General features: G+C 44.6%; 1 protein-coding gene across 5 annotated transcripts in view; it reads right to left on the bottom strand.

Moving 5' to 3' along the window:
• Nucleotides 1-17,443, bottom strand: part of PCNX4 (pecanex 4) — a 108,492-nt gene continuing 91,049 nt past the window's right edge. For 4 of the 5 annotated variants that reach the window (XM_069733514.1, XM_069733542.1, XM_069733524.1 and 1 more), the window contains one exon: nucleotides 1-551. In XM_069733514.1, coding sequence (XP_069589615.1) covers nucleotides 300-551 — 252 coding nt within the window. In that variant the 3' untranslated portion in view covers nucleotides 1-299. Of the gene's footprint in view, nucleotides 552-9,447; nucleotides 9,681-17,443 lie in introns of those variants that run through there. The other variant, XM_069733551.1, reaches the window with a different exon arrangement.

Raw genomic sequence — 17,443 nt, 5'->3', positions numbered from 1 at the left:
AAAAACACAAACTGATTTACTACAATCAAAATTAACAATTTATAAAAGAAATATTATACATTATACACATTTTGGTCAGACATTTTTTTTTCTTTTTTTAAAGTGTACACCGAGGAAGCAATGACTGATTTTAAGTTGCCTGTCAAATTTACTATTGGACTTATTTTTCTTAAATAAGTGAGTGCAGTTTAATTATTATAAAAAAAAAAAAAAAAATCCCAAACAGCAGCATTTAGAATTGTTAGTAGGTGATAAACTAGTGTTTTCCACTGGACATGCAGAGACACGGTACACATGGATTAATACAAAGGCACGTGTAGAGGTACGGAGGAATAAATAGGGTATCCAAGAGGTGGATCTGCTGCCTGCACGGTTAAGTTGCGTAGTAGCACTGGGTGGGCTTGTATACTGTAGCGTTCTTCGTCATCATTGGTGGCATACAACAATTCCCAGGAGAGATTTGCCCACTGCCCTCGAACAGCTTCTCCATTCAGTTTTCCAATCTGTACAAGCTGGTCTTGTAAGGTGAGCACTCTGCCCGTGTATACGCCCTGCATGCACAAGAAATACAATTACTAACAGGTAGTAAAAAAAGAACCGGATTTACATGAACTTGCAGAGTGGAGAAGAAGAGATCAGTAATTGTGGGGTGGGTATGTGACCAGCCTGATAATAATAGGTACGAGGAAACGACTCTAAAGGCTGGCAGTTATTACTACCTGGGCGCTGATAGTGTATAGTATGTTCACGTGAAGCACAAATATATCTGCTTTTGCAAGTCCGTTCCATACAGCTGTTTTTTTTTTTAAGTTTCTCCAACATGTGTGCAGATTTGTACAAACCCAATAAGATTGTACAGTTGCCAAGATTTCTTCGACACTGAAACTAAAAGGATGGGGCTTGCTGAAATCCAACAGGCCTGATCTTTCTTTACCCAGACATCTATCTTCAGGAGACAGTTAGGACCCCCTATATACTCTCTACTATCAGCAGTCTACTGAAATTGTCAGCTTTGGACTACATTCACTTAATGTGTATGGCCTCCTTTAGTAGACAGATGTAGAGACAAGTGCAGATAATATCTATCTATATCTATCTATCTATATATATATATCTATATCTCTCTCTATATATATATCTATATATCTATATCTATATATATCTGGCTTTGAAAAGGAAATCTTTAACTTGAACAAGCAGGATGATCTGCCAGCGTCCGACCGAGAATAGCTGTTTGGACAATATATTTTTGTTATATTTGAAAAAGAAAATTAAGGTTAGGGCTACACAGTGTCATGTGTAGCAACGTGACTGCATGTAAGGATTTTATAAGGTTGCGCTTTGTGGCCTTCTGTGACTTAGTACAACAAATGTTTCCAAAAGTGTTGAATTTCCTGTTGCTGATCACAAGTGACTCGCCTGCCATAGACTTCAATTCAAGTCACACAGGATTTGATGCGCGACTGCAAGTTGCGCAAATGTTTTTTGGCTGCGCAACTTGTCTGAAAATTGCAGTCGTGGGACACCTGTTGCTGTACAGCTCTAACAACTTGCAACTAGGCATGGGCAGACCCGTGGAAGTTCAGGTCCGTCAGTTTCGGCCGAAATATATATATATATATATATATATATATATATATATATATATATATATATATATATATATATATATATATATTCGGTAACCAAAACTGTACCTGAACTTGATCCCAAACCCCATTCAAATGAATGGAGTGCCCGAACCGCTGGCGGTGTCATCTGTGTGACAGTGCGAGAAACACCAGGTCTGATCGGTGGTAACCCTACTGACGTTACTGTTGGTCACAGCGCTGCGGTTCCCATGCTGTCACACAAAGGACAGCATGTGAGCCAGCAGCTGTGACCGGCAGTGAAAAGGTTACTGCCAGGCAAGTGGCAGCAGATTATTTAGGCTACTTTCACACTTGCGTCGGTACGGGGCCGTCGCCATGCGTCGGCCCGACGTACCGACGCAGACTGCGAAAAAAAAGAACGGGGACAGCGGATGCAGTTTTACAATGCATCCACTGCCCCATTGTAAGGTCCGGGGAGAAGAGGAGGGGGCGGAGTTCCGGCCGCGCATGTGCGGTCAGAAATGGTGGACTCGGCGCACAAAAAAAGTTACATGTAACTTTTTTGTGCCGACGGTGCGCCAAAACACGACGCATCCGTCGCACGATGGAGAAAAAGAAACACATCCTGTGGGCAACTTTGCAGGATGCGTTTTTTCTCCAAAACGACGCATTGCGACGTACAGCAAGCAACGCTAGTGTGAAAGTAGCCTTAATCAGTGTACTCCTGGTCTGATAGCAACCAGAGCAGGAGATGCTGATGAGTGTAAGCACCAGCCCACGCCTGCGCATAGTAAGAAATATATCAGTAAGATATATAATTAGTGCAGTGTGTGTGTAGCTTACTGTAGATGTATTTAGCTAATAAAAGTAGAAAATGGTGTGCGGTCGGCCTTATTTTTAATACCCAGCCAAGAGAAAGCAGACACCTGGGGGATGGTGATATTATTCTAGGGAGGGGACAATAAACATGTAGATTCCCAGGCTATTAATATCTGCTCACAGCCAAATGCATAGCCTTTACTGGTTATTAAACAAGGGGCGACCCGCCCTTCCTCCCCAATAAAATGATGTGGGGGTCCCCTTATTTTTAATAACTAGCAAAGACTACACAGCTGCAGGCTGATCTTAAAGGGAACCTGTGACCCCCCTCAGGCGTTTGTAACTAAAAGAGCCACCTTGTGCAGCACTAATGCTGCATTCTGACAAGGTGGCTCTTTTAGTTATGCTCCCTGCACACACTGAAATAAACGTTTATAAAAAGTGCCCCCTCCTACCGTGGAATGTTCCCGGAGGCGGGTCTTTCCCCCCTAATCAGACGCAGCACAGCAGTCACTCCGGGCCTGTGTGCGCCGGCTCCTCTTGCTGAATTATTGTCCCCGGCGCCTGCGCATTATGTTTTTTTCCAGGCATTCACAATTGCGCTGCCCTTCGTACTTACAGCGCAGGCGCCGGGGACGATAATGCAGCAAGAGGAGGTGGCGCACAGGTCCGGAGTGATGGCTGTGGTGCGTCTGATTAGGGGGGAAAGATCAGCCTCTGGGAACATTTCACGATATGAGGGGGCACTTTTTATAAACGTTTATTTCAGTGTGTGCAGGCATCATAACTAAAAGAGCCACCTTGTCAGAATGCAGCATTTGTGCTGCACAAGGTGGCTCTTTTAGTTACATACGCCTGAGGGGGGGTGACAGGTTCCCTTTAATAGGCTGAGAAGGTGCCCTGGCTATTGGCCCCCTTCCAATCTAATAACATCAGCCTTCAGCCACCCCAGAAATGGAACATCCATTAGATGCACCAATTCTGGCCCTTAGCCACGGCTCTTCCAACTTGCCTTGGTGTGTTTGCAAGTGGGGTAATTGTTTTGGGGTTGATGTCAGTTCTATGTTCGCCGCCATCAAGCCCAGGGATTAGTAATGCAGAGGTGTCTATAAAACACCTCATTATCACCTCCATAATCCATAATGATGATGTCCTGCAATGAACACCAACCTTGCTACATCTGGTTACATTGCTGAGCGATTACATGAGTAATTTGACTGCTCAGTACAGATGACTGAACATCGTCGGCTCCCTCCTTATTCGGCAAGCTATAGCGCTTATCGTAGAAGCAGCACTGCAAACCCGGATACCTGGAGCGCTCCCGATGTTCAGCTGTTTGGTGCAGCAGCTGCATGTGACTGTCAAACAGCCGTGACACAACACACAGGCTCTCCATGCATGTGTTGTGACTGTCACACAGCCACGACACATGCAGCAGCGGCACCTAACAGCTGATCATCAGGAGCGCTCCAGGTATCCGGGTTCCTGATGCAGCTTCTTCCTTAAGCGCTATAGCTTGCTGAATAAGGAGGGAGCCGACTATGTTTGCGAATCTCTACAGCTCAGCCCAGTAGCCAGAAAACACTGAGCTTAGAGTGGGAACGTGGACGGGTGTGACCGGCGGTAACCTTAATAATGTCATCGCAGCCACGTTCTCACACAAAGTTGTGTATTGTGGCTGACAGGCTGAGCAGTCACATTACTCATGTCACCGCTCTGCAATGCAACCCAATATAGCAGAATTGGTATTTGTCGTGGGATATCATCCTTATGGATTAACAGCGGACAAATGAGGATTACTTTGATTTTTATATTAATAAATGAAAAACAAAGATTTGTTGAGGAGTGTTTTGTTCAATTAACCCCTTAAGCCCCGAGGGTGGTTTGCACGTTAATGACCAGGCCAATTTTTTCAATTCTGACCACTGTCCCTTTATGAGGTTATAACTCTGGAACGCTTCAACGGATCCCGGTGATTCTGACACTGTTTTCTCGAGACATATTGTACCTCATGATAGTGGTAAAATTTGTTTATTACCTGCGTTTATTTGTGAAAAAAACAGAAATTTGGCAAAAATTTTGAAAATGTCACAATTTTCCAACTTTGAATTTTTATGCCCTCAAATCACAGAGATATGTCACACAAAATACTTAATAAGTAACATTTCCCATATGTCTACTTTACATCAGCACAATTTTGGAAACATTTTTTTTGTTAAGGAGTTATAAGGGTTAAAATTTGACCAGCAATTTCTCATTTTTACAACACCATTTTTTTTTTAGGACCACGTCACATTTGAAGTCATTTTGAGGGGTCTATATGATAGAAAATAACCAAGTGTGACACCATTCTAAAAACTGCACCCTTCAAGGTGCCCAAAACCACATTCAAGAAGTTTATTAACCCTTCTGGTGCTTCACAGGAATTTTTGGAATGTTTAAAAAAAAAAAAATGAACATTTAACTTTTTTTCCACAAAAAATTTACTTCAGCTCCAATTTGTTTTATTTTACCAAGGGTAACAGGAGAAAATGGACCCCAAAAGTTGTTGTACAATTTTTCCTGAGTACCCCGATACCCCATATGTGGGGGTAAACCACTGTGTGGGCGCATGGTAGAGCTTGGAAGGAGCGCCGTTTGACTTTTCAATGCAAAATTGGCTGGAATTGAGATGGGAGGCAATGTTGCGTTTGGAGAGCCACTAATGTGCCTAAACATTGAAACCCCCCACAAGCGAGACCATTTTGGAAAGTAGACCCCCTAAGGAACTTATCTAGATGTGTGGTGAGCACTTTGACCCACCATGTGCTTCACAGAAGTTTATAATGTAGAGTCGTAAAAATAAAAAATATTTTTTCACAAAAATGAACTTTTCGCCCCCCAATTTTTTATTTTCCCAAGGTTACAAGAAAAAAATTGTACCCCAAACGTTGTTGTGCAATTTTTCCTGAGTACCCAGATACCCCATATGTGGGGGTAAACCACTGTGTGGGCGCATGGTAGAGCTTGGAAGGAGCGCCATTTGACTTTTCAATGCAAAATTGGCTGGAATTGAGATGGGACGCCATGTTGCGTTGGGGAGCCCCTGATGTGCCTAAACATTGAAACCCCCCTCAAGTGACATCATTTTGGAAAGTAGACCCCCTAAGGAACTTATCTAGATGTGTGGTGAGAGCTTTGAACCCCCCAAGTATTTCACTACAGTTTATGACGCAGAGCCGTGAAAATAAAAATTCTTTTTTTTTCACAAAAATTATTTTTTAGCCCCCAGTTTTGTATTTTCCCAAAGGTAACAAGAAATTGGTCCCCAACAGTTGTTGTCCAATTTGTCCTGAGTACGCCGATACCCCATATATGGGGGGAACCACCGTTTGGGCGCATGGCAGAGCTCGGACGGGAAGGAGCGCCATTTGCAATGCAGACTTAGATGGATTGGTCTGCAGGCGTCACGTTGCATTTGCAGAGCCCCTGATGTACCTAAACAGTAGAAACCCCCCACAAGTGACCCCATATTGGAACCTAGACCCCCCCAAGGAACTTATCTAGATGTGTTGTGAGAACTTTGAACCCCCAAGTATTTCACTACAGTTTATAACGCAGAGCCGTGAAAATAAAAAATAATTTTTTTCCTACAAAAATGTTTTTTTTTTTTTTTTAGGCCCCCAAATTTTTATTCTCCCAAGGGTAACTAGAGAAAATTGGACCCCGGAAGTTGTTGTCCAATTTGTCCTGAGTACGCGGATACCCCATATGTTGGGGTAAACCCCTGTTTGGGCGCAAGGGAGAGCTCGGAAGGGAAGGAGCACTGTTTTACTTTTTCAACGCAGAATTGGCTGAAATTGAGATCGGACGCCATGTCGCATTTGGAGAGCCCTGGTGTGCCTAAACAGTGGAAACCCCCAATTCTAACTGAAACCCTATCCCAAACACACCCCTAACCACACCCCTAACCCTGACACACCCCTAACCCCAACCGTAAATGTAATACAAACCCTAGCCCTAACGGGAAAATGTAAATAAATACATTTTTTTTATTTTTTTTTATTTTTCCCTAACTAAGGGGGTGATGAAGGGGGATTTGATTTACTATTTATAGCGGGTTTTTATGATTGACAGCCGTCACACTAAAAGACGCTTTTTATTGCAAAAAATATTTTTTTGCGTTACCACATTTTGAGAGCTATAATTTTTCCATATTTTGGTCCACAGAGTCATGTGAGGTCTTGTTTTTTTGCGGGACGAGTTGACGTTTTTATTGGTAACATTTTTGGGTACGTGACGTTTTTTGATCGCTTATTATTCCGATTTTTGTGAGGCAGTATGACTGAAAAACAGCTATTCATGAATTTCTTTTTTTTTTGTGGGGGGGGGGGGGAGGAGGGGGTGTTTATACCGTTCCACGTTTGGTAAAATTGATAAAGCAGTTTTATTCTTCGGGTCAGTACGATTACAGCGATACATCATTTATCATTTTTTTAGGTTTTGGCCCTTTTATACGATAAAATCTATTTTGGAGAAAAAATAATTATTTTTCATTGCTTTATTCTGAGGACTATAACTTTTTTATTTTTTCACTGATGATGCTGTATGGTGGCTTGTTTTTTGCGAGCCAAGATGACGTTTTCAGCGGTACCATGGTTATTTGTATCAGTCTTTTTGATCGGCAGTATGATAATAAAGCGTTTTTGCCTCTTTTTTACGGTGTTCACTGAAGGGGTTAACTAGTGGGACAGTTTTATAGGTCGGGTCGTTATGGACGCGGCGATACTAAATATGTGTACTTTTATTTTTTTATTTAGATAAAGGAATGTATTTATTGGAACTTTTTTTTTTTTTTTTTTTTAACTTTGCCCCAGGGGTGGACATCACAGTAAAATGACAGATTGCTGATCTGACACTTTGCTGTGCACTGTGTCAGATCAGCGATCACACAGGCACAGCAGGGAGGCTTCCCAGTGCCTGCACTGAGCAGGCGCTTGTAAGCCACCTCACTGCAGGACCCGGATGCAGCCCCACGGCCATTTTGGATCCGGGGCCTGCAGGGAGGAGACTCTCGGTACAATGTGAGCACATCGCCTTGTACCGAGGGTCTCAGGGAAGCCCGCAGGGAGCCCCCTCCTTGCGCGATGTTTCCCTATGCCCCCGGAACGCTGCGATCATGTTTGATCGCAGTGTGCCAGGGGTTAATGTGACGGGGGCGGTCGTAACCGCTCCTGGCACATAGTGCTGGATGTCAGCTGCGATAGTCAGCTGACACCCGGCCGCGGCCGATCGCTATGACGTACTATCCCGTCACTGGGAATTAAGTCCCAGGTCACATTGGCGGGATAGTACGTCAAATGGGATTAAGGGGTTAAAGGATTTTTTTGTCTTTATTCATTTTCACTATGAGGTTAATAATGGATGTCTGATAGACACCTCTCCATTTCTAACCCCTGGGCTTGATGTCACCTGCCATTACAAAGCTGTCATCAACTCCAAAATATTACCTTGCTTGCCAATGCACCAGGGCAAGGTGCCAGAATTGGAGCATCTAATGGATGCGCCTTTTCTGGGGAGGGCCAAATATCCATGGGCCTTCCAAGCCTGTAAATACTGGCCCTAGCGGTCTGCTTTAGCTTGGCTGGTTATCAAAAATGGGTGGACTGCAAGTCATTTTTTTTATATAATTAAAAAAACGGCGTTGGGGCCTCTATTTTTTGATAACCAGCCAAGATAAAGCTGACAGCTGAAGGCTGCAGCCCGCAGCGGTCGGATATACCTGCGCTTATTATAAAAAATAGAGGGGCCCCCATGTCTATTACAATACTTGACATGGCTGTGATGAAGCCGGAAGTGCCCACACAGGAAAAGCTTGTTAGAATGCATTCCCTGGTAAAGATTCAGTCGACTTCTTCGTGGTTGGTGAAAACCAAAGGAGGGTGCTTTGTCTTCCTGAAGTATATGGTCTGCTTGGAGAACACTGGCTCTATGTCCTTTACGTTAAGGGTCTTATTAACTGTTAAAATTAGACTATCTTCCATATCCCGTTGTTTTGAGGTCTGTTCGGAGTCCAGATCGAAATTTAATTTTGAACACAAGTCTGACAATAGACTGGGTCCAGTCCCGTGTCTGCCTCCTACTGACACCAAGCGAATTATCTTGGTGTCAGTTGGTGGGGGTATATTGCTGAGGAGGAGCTAAATTATTTTTGCCTAATGTCAGCCGTCCCAGTGGCAGCAGCATACACCTATGGTCCCCCAATGAAGCGGTAGAGAAATTCTAATGATAAAATACCTGGCAAACTAAAATTGCTTTTGGGAAGTCCACTTGATATTTTTTACATTAATTGTGCAGTATGCTACATTAGTTTGTCTTTAAATGGGGGCCCGTCTGGGCGGTAGTAGTAGAGTCGATGTAGCTTGTCTGGATTTGCTATCATATCGGGCATGGCTCCACTGTGTGAATCAAACCTTAGCAACAGATTGGAAAACTGCTGCCATAATAAATTATGCTTTACTATCTTATAGTAGTTACTTATTTTCTAAAAGTTTAGATCAGACACAGCAGTCCTGCTGGTATGATGTCCCCACTGCTTATCTGGTGTAATAAATGCGGCCAGCCTTGTAACAATCAAAATGTGGTTTGTATGTGGGTGAAAGTGCTATTGTGCAATATGGGTCTGACGCCAGGAACGCTGGGGCATCACAGACCATTTTAACTAGGCTTTAATGGGCATTGCCAAGCCTTTACATGTCATCATTAGCAGATCCGTGCAAGGTCAATAAAAGCTGCTTAAAGAGGACACTGAGTTCTAGCAGTTGTCAGGTGAAATAGTTTAATATTTGCTTATTTTTCTGTCCTTTACACGTTTATCCATTGGTAGATGATTCTATTTTTTATTTGTACAGGAGTCCGCTTTAAAATCCAAATCATGAACCGCTTCAAATAATTGTTTTCTGTATACTTTTCTCTGATGAAACTTTGCTTAAAAAAATTGGTGACATTTCACTTCTTTCATTTGGATAACCGATTGGTCAAAACAACAACAAAAAAAAGCATCAAAAACAGTCGGATCTGAAAACTGCACCAAAAAACAAATTAAGAATCTATTCCTATGTCTTTGTTCCACTTGTGGAGCCGCTGAGGTTTTCATTGCAAAGCCGCTTCAAGAAAACACGGACGGTCTTTTTTTTCCTGACACTGCTTCACTGGTCGACTTTTGTCAGTGTTTTTTTCCAGCGGTTCCGCAGGTGTCTTTTCTCTATGTTTTACACTATAGTGTGGAGACTAAAAATAAGCATGTTACTTCTTTTTAACCTCTTTAGTTTCTGAACCCTGACGTAGATAAAAGTAGTAACATAAGACGGAACATGTGCTCAGCAATGTTGCTCTTAACTATGCATTTCTTTCGATGCGGTGGATTTGCGACACTTTCAGGTGAAACCTGAAAGACTATCATCTGCACATACCTTAATTGTTGCAGAGCATTTCCCTTGAAAACCGTGTCAGATACACAAAAGGAAAAAAACAGGGATTTTTGTGTTACCGTAAAATCCTTTTCTCCGAGTCGTTCATTGGGGGACACAGGACTGTGGGGTGTATGCTACTGCCGCCAGGAGGCTGACACTAAGTAGGTATAAAAAAAAAAAAAAAAAAAAAAAAAAAGTTAGCTCCTCCTCCATAGTATACACCTTGCCACTGGCCCTGACAGCTCCAGTTTGGTGCACAAGCAGTAGGAGATAGAGAAAACAAAACAGCATTAGAGCAAAGACAACATGTCTAGAATAATACTATAGTCTGAACAACTCCATAGACAAATAAAATGAATAGGGAGGGAGCTGTGTACCCCAATGCACGACTCGGAGAAAAGGATTTTACGGTGAGTAACACAAAAATCCCTGTTTCTCCATCGTCTCATTGGGGGAAACAGGACTGTGGGATGTCCCAAAGCAGTCCCAGGGTGGGAAGAAGACTCACTGGAAGAAAACCCCTAGGCACTTACCGCCTATACAGGTCCTTCTCAAAAAATTAGCATATAGTGTTAAATTTCATTATTTACCATAATGTAATGATTACAATTAAACTTTCATATATTATAGATTCATTATCCACCAACTGAAATTTGTCAGGTCTTTTATTGTTTTAATACTGATGATTTTGGCATACAACTCCTGATAACCCAAAAAACCTGTCTCAATAAATTAGCATATTTCACCCATCCAATCAAATAAAAGTGTTTTTTAATAACAAACAAAAAAACCAACAAATAATAATGTTCAGTTATGCACTCAATACTTGGTCGGGAATCCTTTGGCAGAAATGACTGCTTCAATGCGGCGTGGCATGGAGGCAATCAGCCTGTGACACTGCTGAGATGTTATGGAGGCCCAGGATGCTTCAATAGCGGCCTTAAGCTCATCCAGAGTGTTGGGTCTTGCGTCTCTCAACTTTCTCTTCACAATATCCCACAGATTCTCTATGGGGTTCAGGTCAGGAGAGTTGGCAGGCCAATTGAGCACAGTAATACCATGGTCAGTAAACCATTTACCAGTGGTTTTGGCACTGTGAGCAGGTGCCAGGTCGTGCTGAAAAATGAAATCTTCATCTCCATAAAGCATTTCAGCCGATGGAAGCATGAAGTGCTCCAAAATCTCCTGATAGCTAGCTGCATTGACCCTGCCCTTGATGAAACACAGTGGACCAACACCAGCAGCTGACATGGCACCCCACACTATCACTGACTGTGGGTACTTGACACTGGACTTCAGGCATTTTGGCATTTCCTTCTCCCCAGTCTTCCTCCAGACTCTGGCACCTTGATTTCCGAATGACATGCAAAATTTGCTTTCATCAGAAAAAAGTACTTGGGACCACTTAGCAACAGTCCAGTGCTGCTTCTCTGTAGCCCAGGTCAGGCGCCTCTGCCGCTGTTTATGGTTCAAAAGTGGCTTTACCTGGGGAATGCGGCACCTGTAGCCCATTTCCTGCACACGCCTGTGCACGGTGGCTCTGGATGTTTCCACACCAGGCTCAGTCCACTGCTTCCTCAGGTTCCCCAAGGTCTGGAATCGGTCCTTCTCCACAATCTTCCTCAGGGTCCGGTCTCCTCTTCTCGTTGTACAGCGTTTTCTGCCACATTGTTTCCTTCCAACAGACTTACCATTGAGGTGCCTTGATACAGCACTCTGGGAACAGCCTATTTGTTGAGAAATTTCTTTCTGGGTCTTACCCTCTTGCTTGAGGGTGTCAATGATGGCCTTCTTGACATCTGTCAGGTCGCTAGTCTTACCCATGATGGGGGTTTTGAGTAATGAACCAGGCAGGGAGTTTATAAAAGCCTCAGGTATCTTTTGCATGTGTTTAGAGTTAATTAGTTGATTCAGAAGATTAGGGTAATAGGTCGTTTAGAGAACCTTTTCTTGATATGCTAATTTATTGAGACAGGTTTTTTGGGTTATCAGGAGTTGTATGCCAAAATCATCAGTATTAAAACAATAAAAGACCTGACAAATTTCAGTTGGTGGATAATGAATCTATAATATATGAAAGTTTAATTGTAATCATTACATTATGGTAAATAATGAAATTTAACACTATATGCTAATTTTTTGAGAAGGACCTGTAGGTGTGATACCGCAGCCTGAAGAATTTTCCTTCCCAAACTTGCATCAGCAGAGGCCTGAGTGTGGATATTATAATGTTTAGAGAAAGTGTGCAGGCTGGACCAAGTGGCCGCTTTGCAAACCTGCTCTGCTGAAGCTTGGTGCCGAAGCGCCAAGGAAGCCCCTACCGCCCGAGTAGAGTGTGCCCTGATCCCAGCCGGGATGGCTGCACCCTTGATACGGTAGGCCTCCTGAATAGTGGTTCTTATCCATCTGGCTAAGGTCGATCTAGAGGCTGCGAGTCCCTTTTTATGACCCGCAGGAAGAACGAACAGAACATCCGTCTTTCGAAAAGAGGCGGTCCGAGAAACGTATCTTCTCAGAGCTCTCACCAAATCTAGAGTATGGAGAGCTTTTTCCACCCGGTGTGTAGGCGCAGGACAAAAAGAAGGCAAGACAATGTCCTCATTAATGTGAAATGAGGAGACTACTTTTGGCAAAAAGGAAGGTGCTGGTCTCAGCACCACCTTATCCTGATGAAATTGTAGAAACGGCGCCTGACAGGACAAGGCCGCTAACTCCGATACCCGCCTAATGGATGTTATAGCTACCAGAAACAAAACCTTCCAAGAAAGGTACCTAAAAGGAATATCTTGGAGGGGCTCAAATGGAGGTTCCTGAAGAACACTCAAGACCAAATTAAGGTCTCAAGCTTCTATCGGAGCTTTGTAAGGAGGAAATATAGGAAAGTGCAGATAGGCGTCTTGAATATCTATGGAAGCCAGGAATTCTCCCCTTTCCATAGCCGCAATGACCGAGCGGAGAGATTCCATACGGAAGCGACGAGTGCTGATGAATTTGTTTAGACACTTTAGGTCCAGAATGGGTCTCACGGTCCCATTCTTTTTGGGAACCGTAAACAGATTTGAATAAAACCCCTTGAACCTTTCTTCCTTTGGAACAGGGACAATGACCCCGTTGGACTGAAGAGACTCGACTGCTCTGAATAAAGCTCTTAGACGGGTTTTTGAACTGGGAAGACTGGACGGAAAAAACCGGCCTGGAGGGAGACAGGAAAACTCTATTTTGTACCCTGAAACCACCAGGTCTCTTACCCATCTGTCGTGAACAACTGACAGCCAGGACTGATGAAACAGTAGTAGGCGACCGCCTACTCTGTTGGAAGCGACGAGAGGCTGCCTCCAGTCATTTAGCCGAAGATCGAGGATATCTAGATCCCCTAGATCTTGACGGTTGATACCGCATTCTTGCTAATGGATTGGCCCTATAGGAGACCTGGTGCTCCTGGTCTTGGACAGGCCGACTTGGGGGACCTGCGCTTGGTGCCGCAGACCACCGGGAGTTACGAAAGGATTTAAATCTTGCTTGAAATTGGCGACGAAAAGGTTGCTTAACCTTTTGTTGAGGAAGGAAATTACTTTTACCTCCCGTGGTATCAGATATAAGCTGATCCAATTTTTCGCCATAAAGACGGACACCTTGATAAGGAAGGGATGTAAGGGACTTCTTTGAAGTAGAGTCCGCCCGCCAATTTCTTAGCCATAGGGCCCTTCTGATAGCAATAGCATTTGCCGCAGCCAATGCTGAACAATTTGCCGCATCCAAGGATGCATTAATCAGATAATTTCGTGCTAAAGATATCTGATTTGACATCTCTATCACCTCTACAGGAAACCCCTTATCCTGAAGAGCCTTAAGGTACCTTCACACATAACGATATTGTTAACGATATCGTTGCTATTTGTGACGTAGCAACGATATCGTTAATGAAATCGTTATGTGTGACAGCGACCAACGATCAGGCCCCTGCTGGGAGATCGTTGGTCGCTGAATAAAGTCCAGAACTTTATTTCGTCGCTGGACTCCCTGGAGACATCGCTGGATCGGCGTGTGTGACACCGATCCAGCGATGTCTTCACTGGTAACCAGGGTAAACATCGGGTAACTAAGCGCAGGGCCGCGCTTAGTAACCCGATGTTTACCCTGGTTACCATGCTAAAAGTAAAAAAAAACAAACAGTACATACTTACCTACAGCTGTCTGTCCTCCAGCGCTGCGCTCTGCACTCCTCCTGTACTGGCTGTGAGCCGGAAAGCAGAGCGGTGACGTCACCGCTCTGCTTTCCGGCTCCCAGACAGTACAGGAGGAGAGCAGAGAAGCAGAGCGCAGCGCTGGAGGACAGACAGCGGTAGGTAAGTATGTACTGTTTGTTTTTTTTTACTTTTAGCATGGTAACCAGGGTAAACATCGGGTTACTAAGCGCGGCCCTGCGCTTAGTTACCCGATGTTTACCCTGGTTACCGGCATCGTTGGTCACTGGAGAGCGGTCTGTGTGACAGCTCTCCAGCGACCAAACAGCGACGCTGCAGCGATCCGGATCGTTGTCGGTATCGCTGCAGCGTCGCTAAATGTGAAGGGGCCTTTAGTTACAGACTCTGACCAAGCTATCATAGCTTTGGCAACCCATGTGGCCGCAAAAGACGGTGCGAGGGCTGACCCTGAAGCCTCAAACAGAGACCGAGCTAGACTCTCTAGGAGCTGATCAGTCGGATCCTTAATAGACGACCCATTAGGAAGAGACAGCAACGTACTAGAGGCCAAACGGGATACGGGAGGATCCACTGAAGGGGATTCTGCCCACTTTTTACAAAGCTCTGGAGCGAACGGATACCTTGCACCTAGGGCCTTCTGGCCTAAGAAACGTTTATCCGGTCGCTCCATGTGACGTTGGACTAAATCCTCAAACTCAGGATGAGTAGAAAACACCTTATGAGGTTGCTTGAATTTCTTAAAGGACACCTTATGACCAGAAGGTAAGGTGGCCACATCCTCTACTCCCAAGGTCTGGTTAACGGCCTCAATGAGACTGTCAACAGATTCCTGATAACCAGGAGCTTCTAAATCAAAAGACTCCTCTGAGTCATAGTCCGAACCGTGCACACTCAATTCCGCAGGAGAGGGAGATCGAGAGACAGGATTCAAAGATGCTGATGCACCTGACGGACCGGGAGACGCTGTGTGGGATAGTTTCCCCTGTGTCTGCCTAAAGGGAGTACGGCCCCTGCAGGCCGGAGGATCCTGAAAATCGGAGGATCTTTCCAAAACAGGCGGATGAATGTCCCTGACAGGGGCTTGAAGGGACTCAACCGCCTTTGTCAGAGACGCCATAGACTGCGTTAATGATATGACCCACTCAGGGGGAGACACTGCCGACCCAGGTACAGGTACACCCGGCAGGATAGCCGGTGGGGAAGCAGACAGGGTAGCAGACGGGGGCTCCTGCACGCGCTCGGAATCACAAGCCTCACAGAAATGGTTACTTTGCGCACGCGGAAAAGTAGACTGACAGGTAATGCATGAGGTATACAGAACTGAGTGAGTCTTAGTCTTTCTAGACATGACTCTATTGCTGCTGCTGCTGCTATGCTCCGTATCTCCTTATGAGCTACTAGGTCTAGAACAAATACTGTTGTCAGGCTGAGGGAAGTAGCACTTACCCCAGTCCTGTGTCCCCGTATGCTCTCAAACACTGAACCATGTCTCCTGTGCAAACCACACATATAAACTAATTCACAGGGCGGATGCCTGAAAAAAGTGGGAGGAGTTACCGCACATGGACCCGGTTTAGGCCAAAGCAGGGATCTAGATTTTACTCTTTCCCCTGCTCTCCCGAGAAAGCTGGATGCTCGAAACCGGAAGTAAACCGTCGCCATGGAGGCGGGACTTCCCCCAGACTACAAGACCCATAATGCCACAGGCTGTACAGAGAAAAACAGGAAGCCACCAAAAAAGGGGCGGGACTTCCGCCCATGCTCAGACTACAAGATCCATAATGCCTCAGCGAACAGGAAACCGCCTAAAAAAGGGGCGGGACTTCCGCCCATGCCTCTGCTGAAGTTTGCTTGTGGGGAAAAAACGCTGGAAACCAGCACAGCGCCGGATATAGTCGCCAGAACGCGCAATGAAGCAGGAGCCCCCCCCGTGCAGCCCTCTGACAGCGCATAAGGTTAGACATAAAAAATCCACATATAAATATATATATATATAAATATTAAAAGACGGTGCAGGCACCCTAACTCCTTACACCCTTCAGAAGGCGAGGAGAGGGACCGTCTGCCTCCTTTAAACACCGTAGTCGTGCATTGGTGATGAAGTGGAGGCTGCACGGACAAGGAATGAATGCCTGTACAACCTAGGGTTCCGTTACCTGTTCCGAATAACTGTTTAACTCCATATCAGCATGGGCTTATGAGAAATCGCTCCTGTCAAACCAATCTAATCAGTTTTTATGAAGAGGTAAGCTATAGGCTGGACCACGGTGAGTCATTGGACGTGGTATATCTCGATTTTTCCAAAGCGTTTGATACCGTGCCGCACAAGAGGTTGGTACACAAAATGAGAATGCTTGGTCTGGGGGAAAATGTGTGTAAATGGGTTAGTAACTGGCTTAGTGATAGAAAGCAGAGGGTGGTTATAAATGGTATAGTCTCTAACTGGGTCGCTGTGACCAGTGGGGTTCCGCAGGGGTCGGTATTGGGACCTGTTCTCTTCAACATATTCATTAATGATCTGGTAGAGGGTTTACACAGTAAAATATCGATATTTGCAGATGATACAAAACTATGTAAAGCAGTTAATACAAGAGAAGTATTCTGCTACAGATGGATCTGGATAAGTTGGAAACTTGGGCTGAAAGGTGGCAGATGAGGTTTAACAATGATAAATGTAAGGTTATACACATGGGAAGAAGGAATCAATATCACCATTACACACTGAATGGGAAACCACTGGGTAAATCTGACAGGGAGAAGGACTTGGGGATCCTAGTTAATGATAAACTTACCTGGAGCAGCCAGTGCCAGGCAGCAGCTGCCAAGGCAAACAGGATCATGGGGTGCATTAAAAGAGGTCTGGATACACATGATGAGAGCATTATACTGCCTCTGTACAAATCCCTAGTTAGACCGCACATGGAGTACTGTGTCTAGTTTTGGGCACCGGTGCTCATGAAGGATATAATGGAACTAGAGAGAGTACAAAGGAGGGCAACAAAATTAATAAAGGGGATGGGAGAACTACAATACCCAGATAGATTAGCGAAATTAGGATTATTTAGTCTAGAAAAAAGACGACTGAGGGGCGATCTAATAACCATGTATAAGTATATAAGGGGACAATACAAATATCTCGCTGAGGATCTGTTTATACCAAGGAAGGTGACGGGCACAAGGGGGCATTCTTTGCGTCTGGAGGAGAGAAGGTTTTTCCACCAACATAGAAGAGGATTCTTTACTGTTAGGGCAGTGAGAATCTGGAATTGCTTGCCTGAGGAGGTGGTGATGGCGAACTCAGTCGAGGGGTTCAAGAGAGGCCTGGATGTCTTCCTGGAGCAGAACAATATTGTATCATACAATTATTAGGTTCTGT

Source organism: Ranitomeya imitator, chromosome 1 (genome assembly GCF_032444005.1).
Source record: "Ranitomeya imitator isolate aRanImi1 chromosome 1, aRanImi1.pri, whole genome shotgun sequence".
Taxonomy (NCBI): domain Eukaryota; kingdom Metazoa; phylum Chordata; class Amphibia; order Anura; family Dendrobatidae; genus Ranitomeya; species Ranitomeya imitator.
This window is presented reverse-complemented; position numbering and strand designations above follow the sequence as displayed.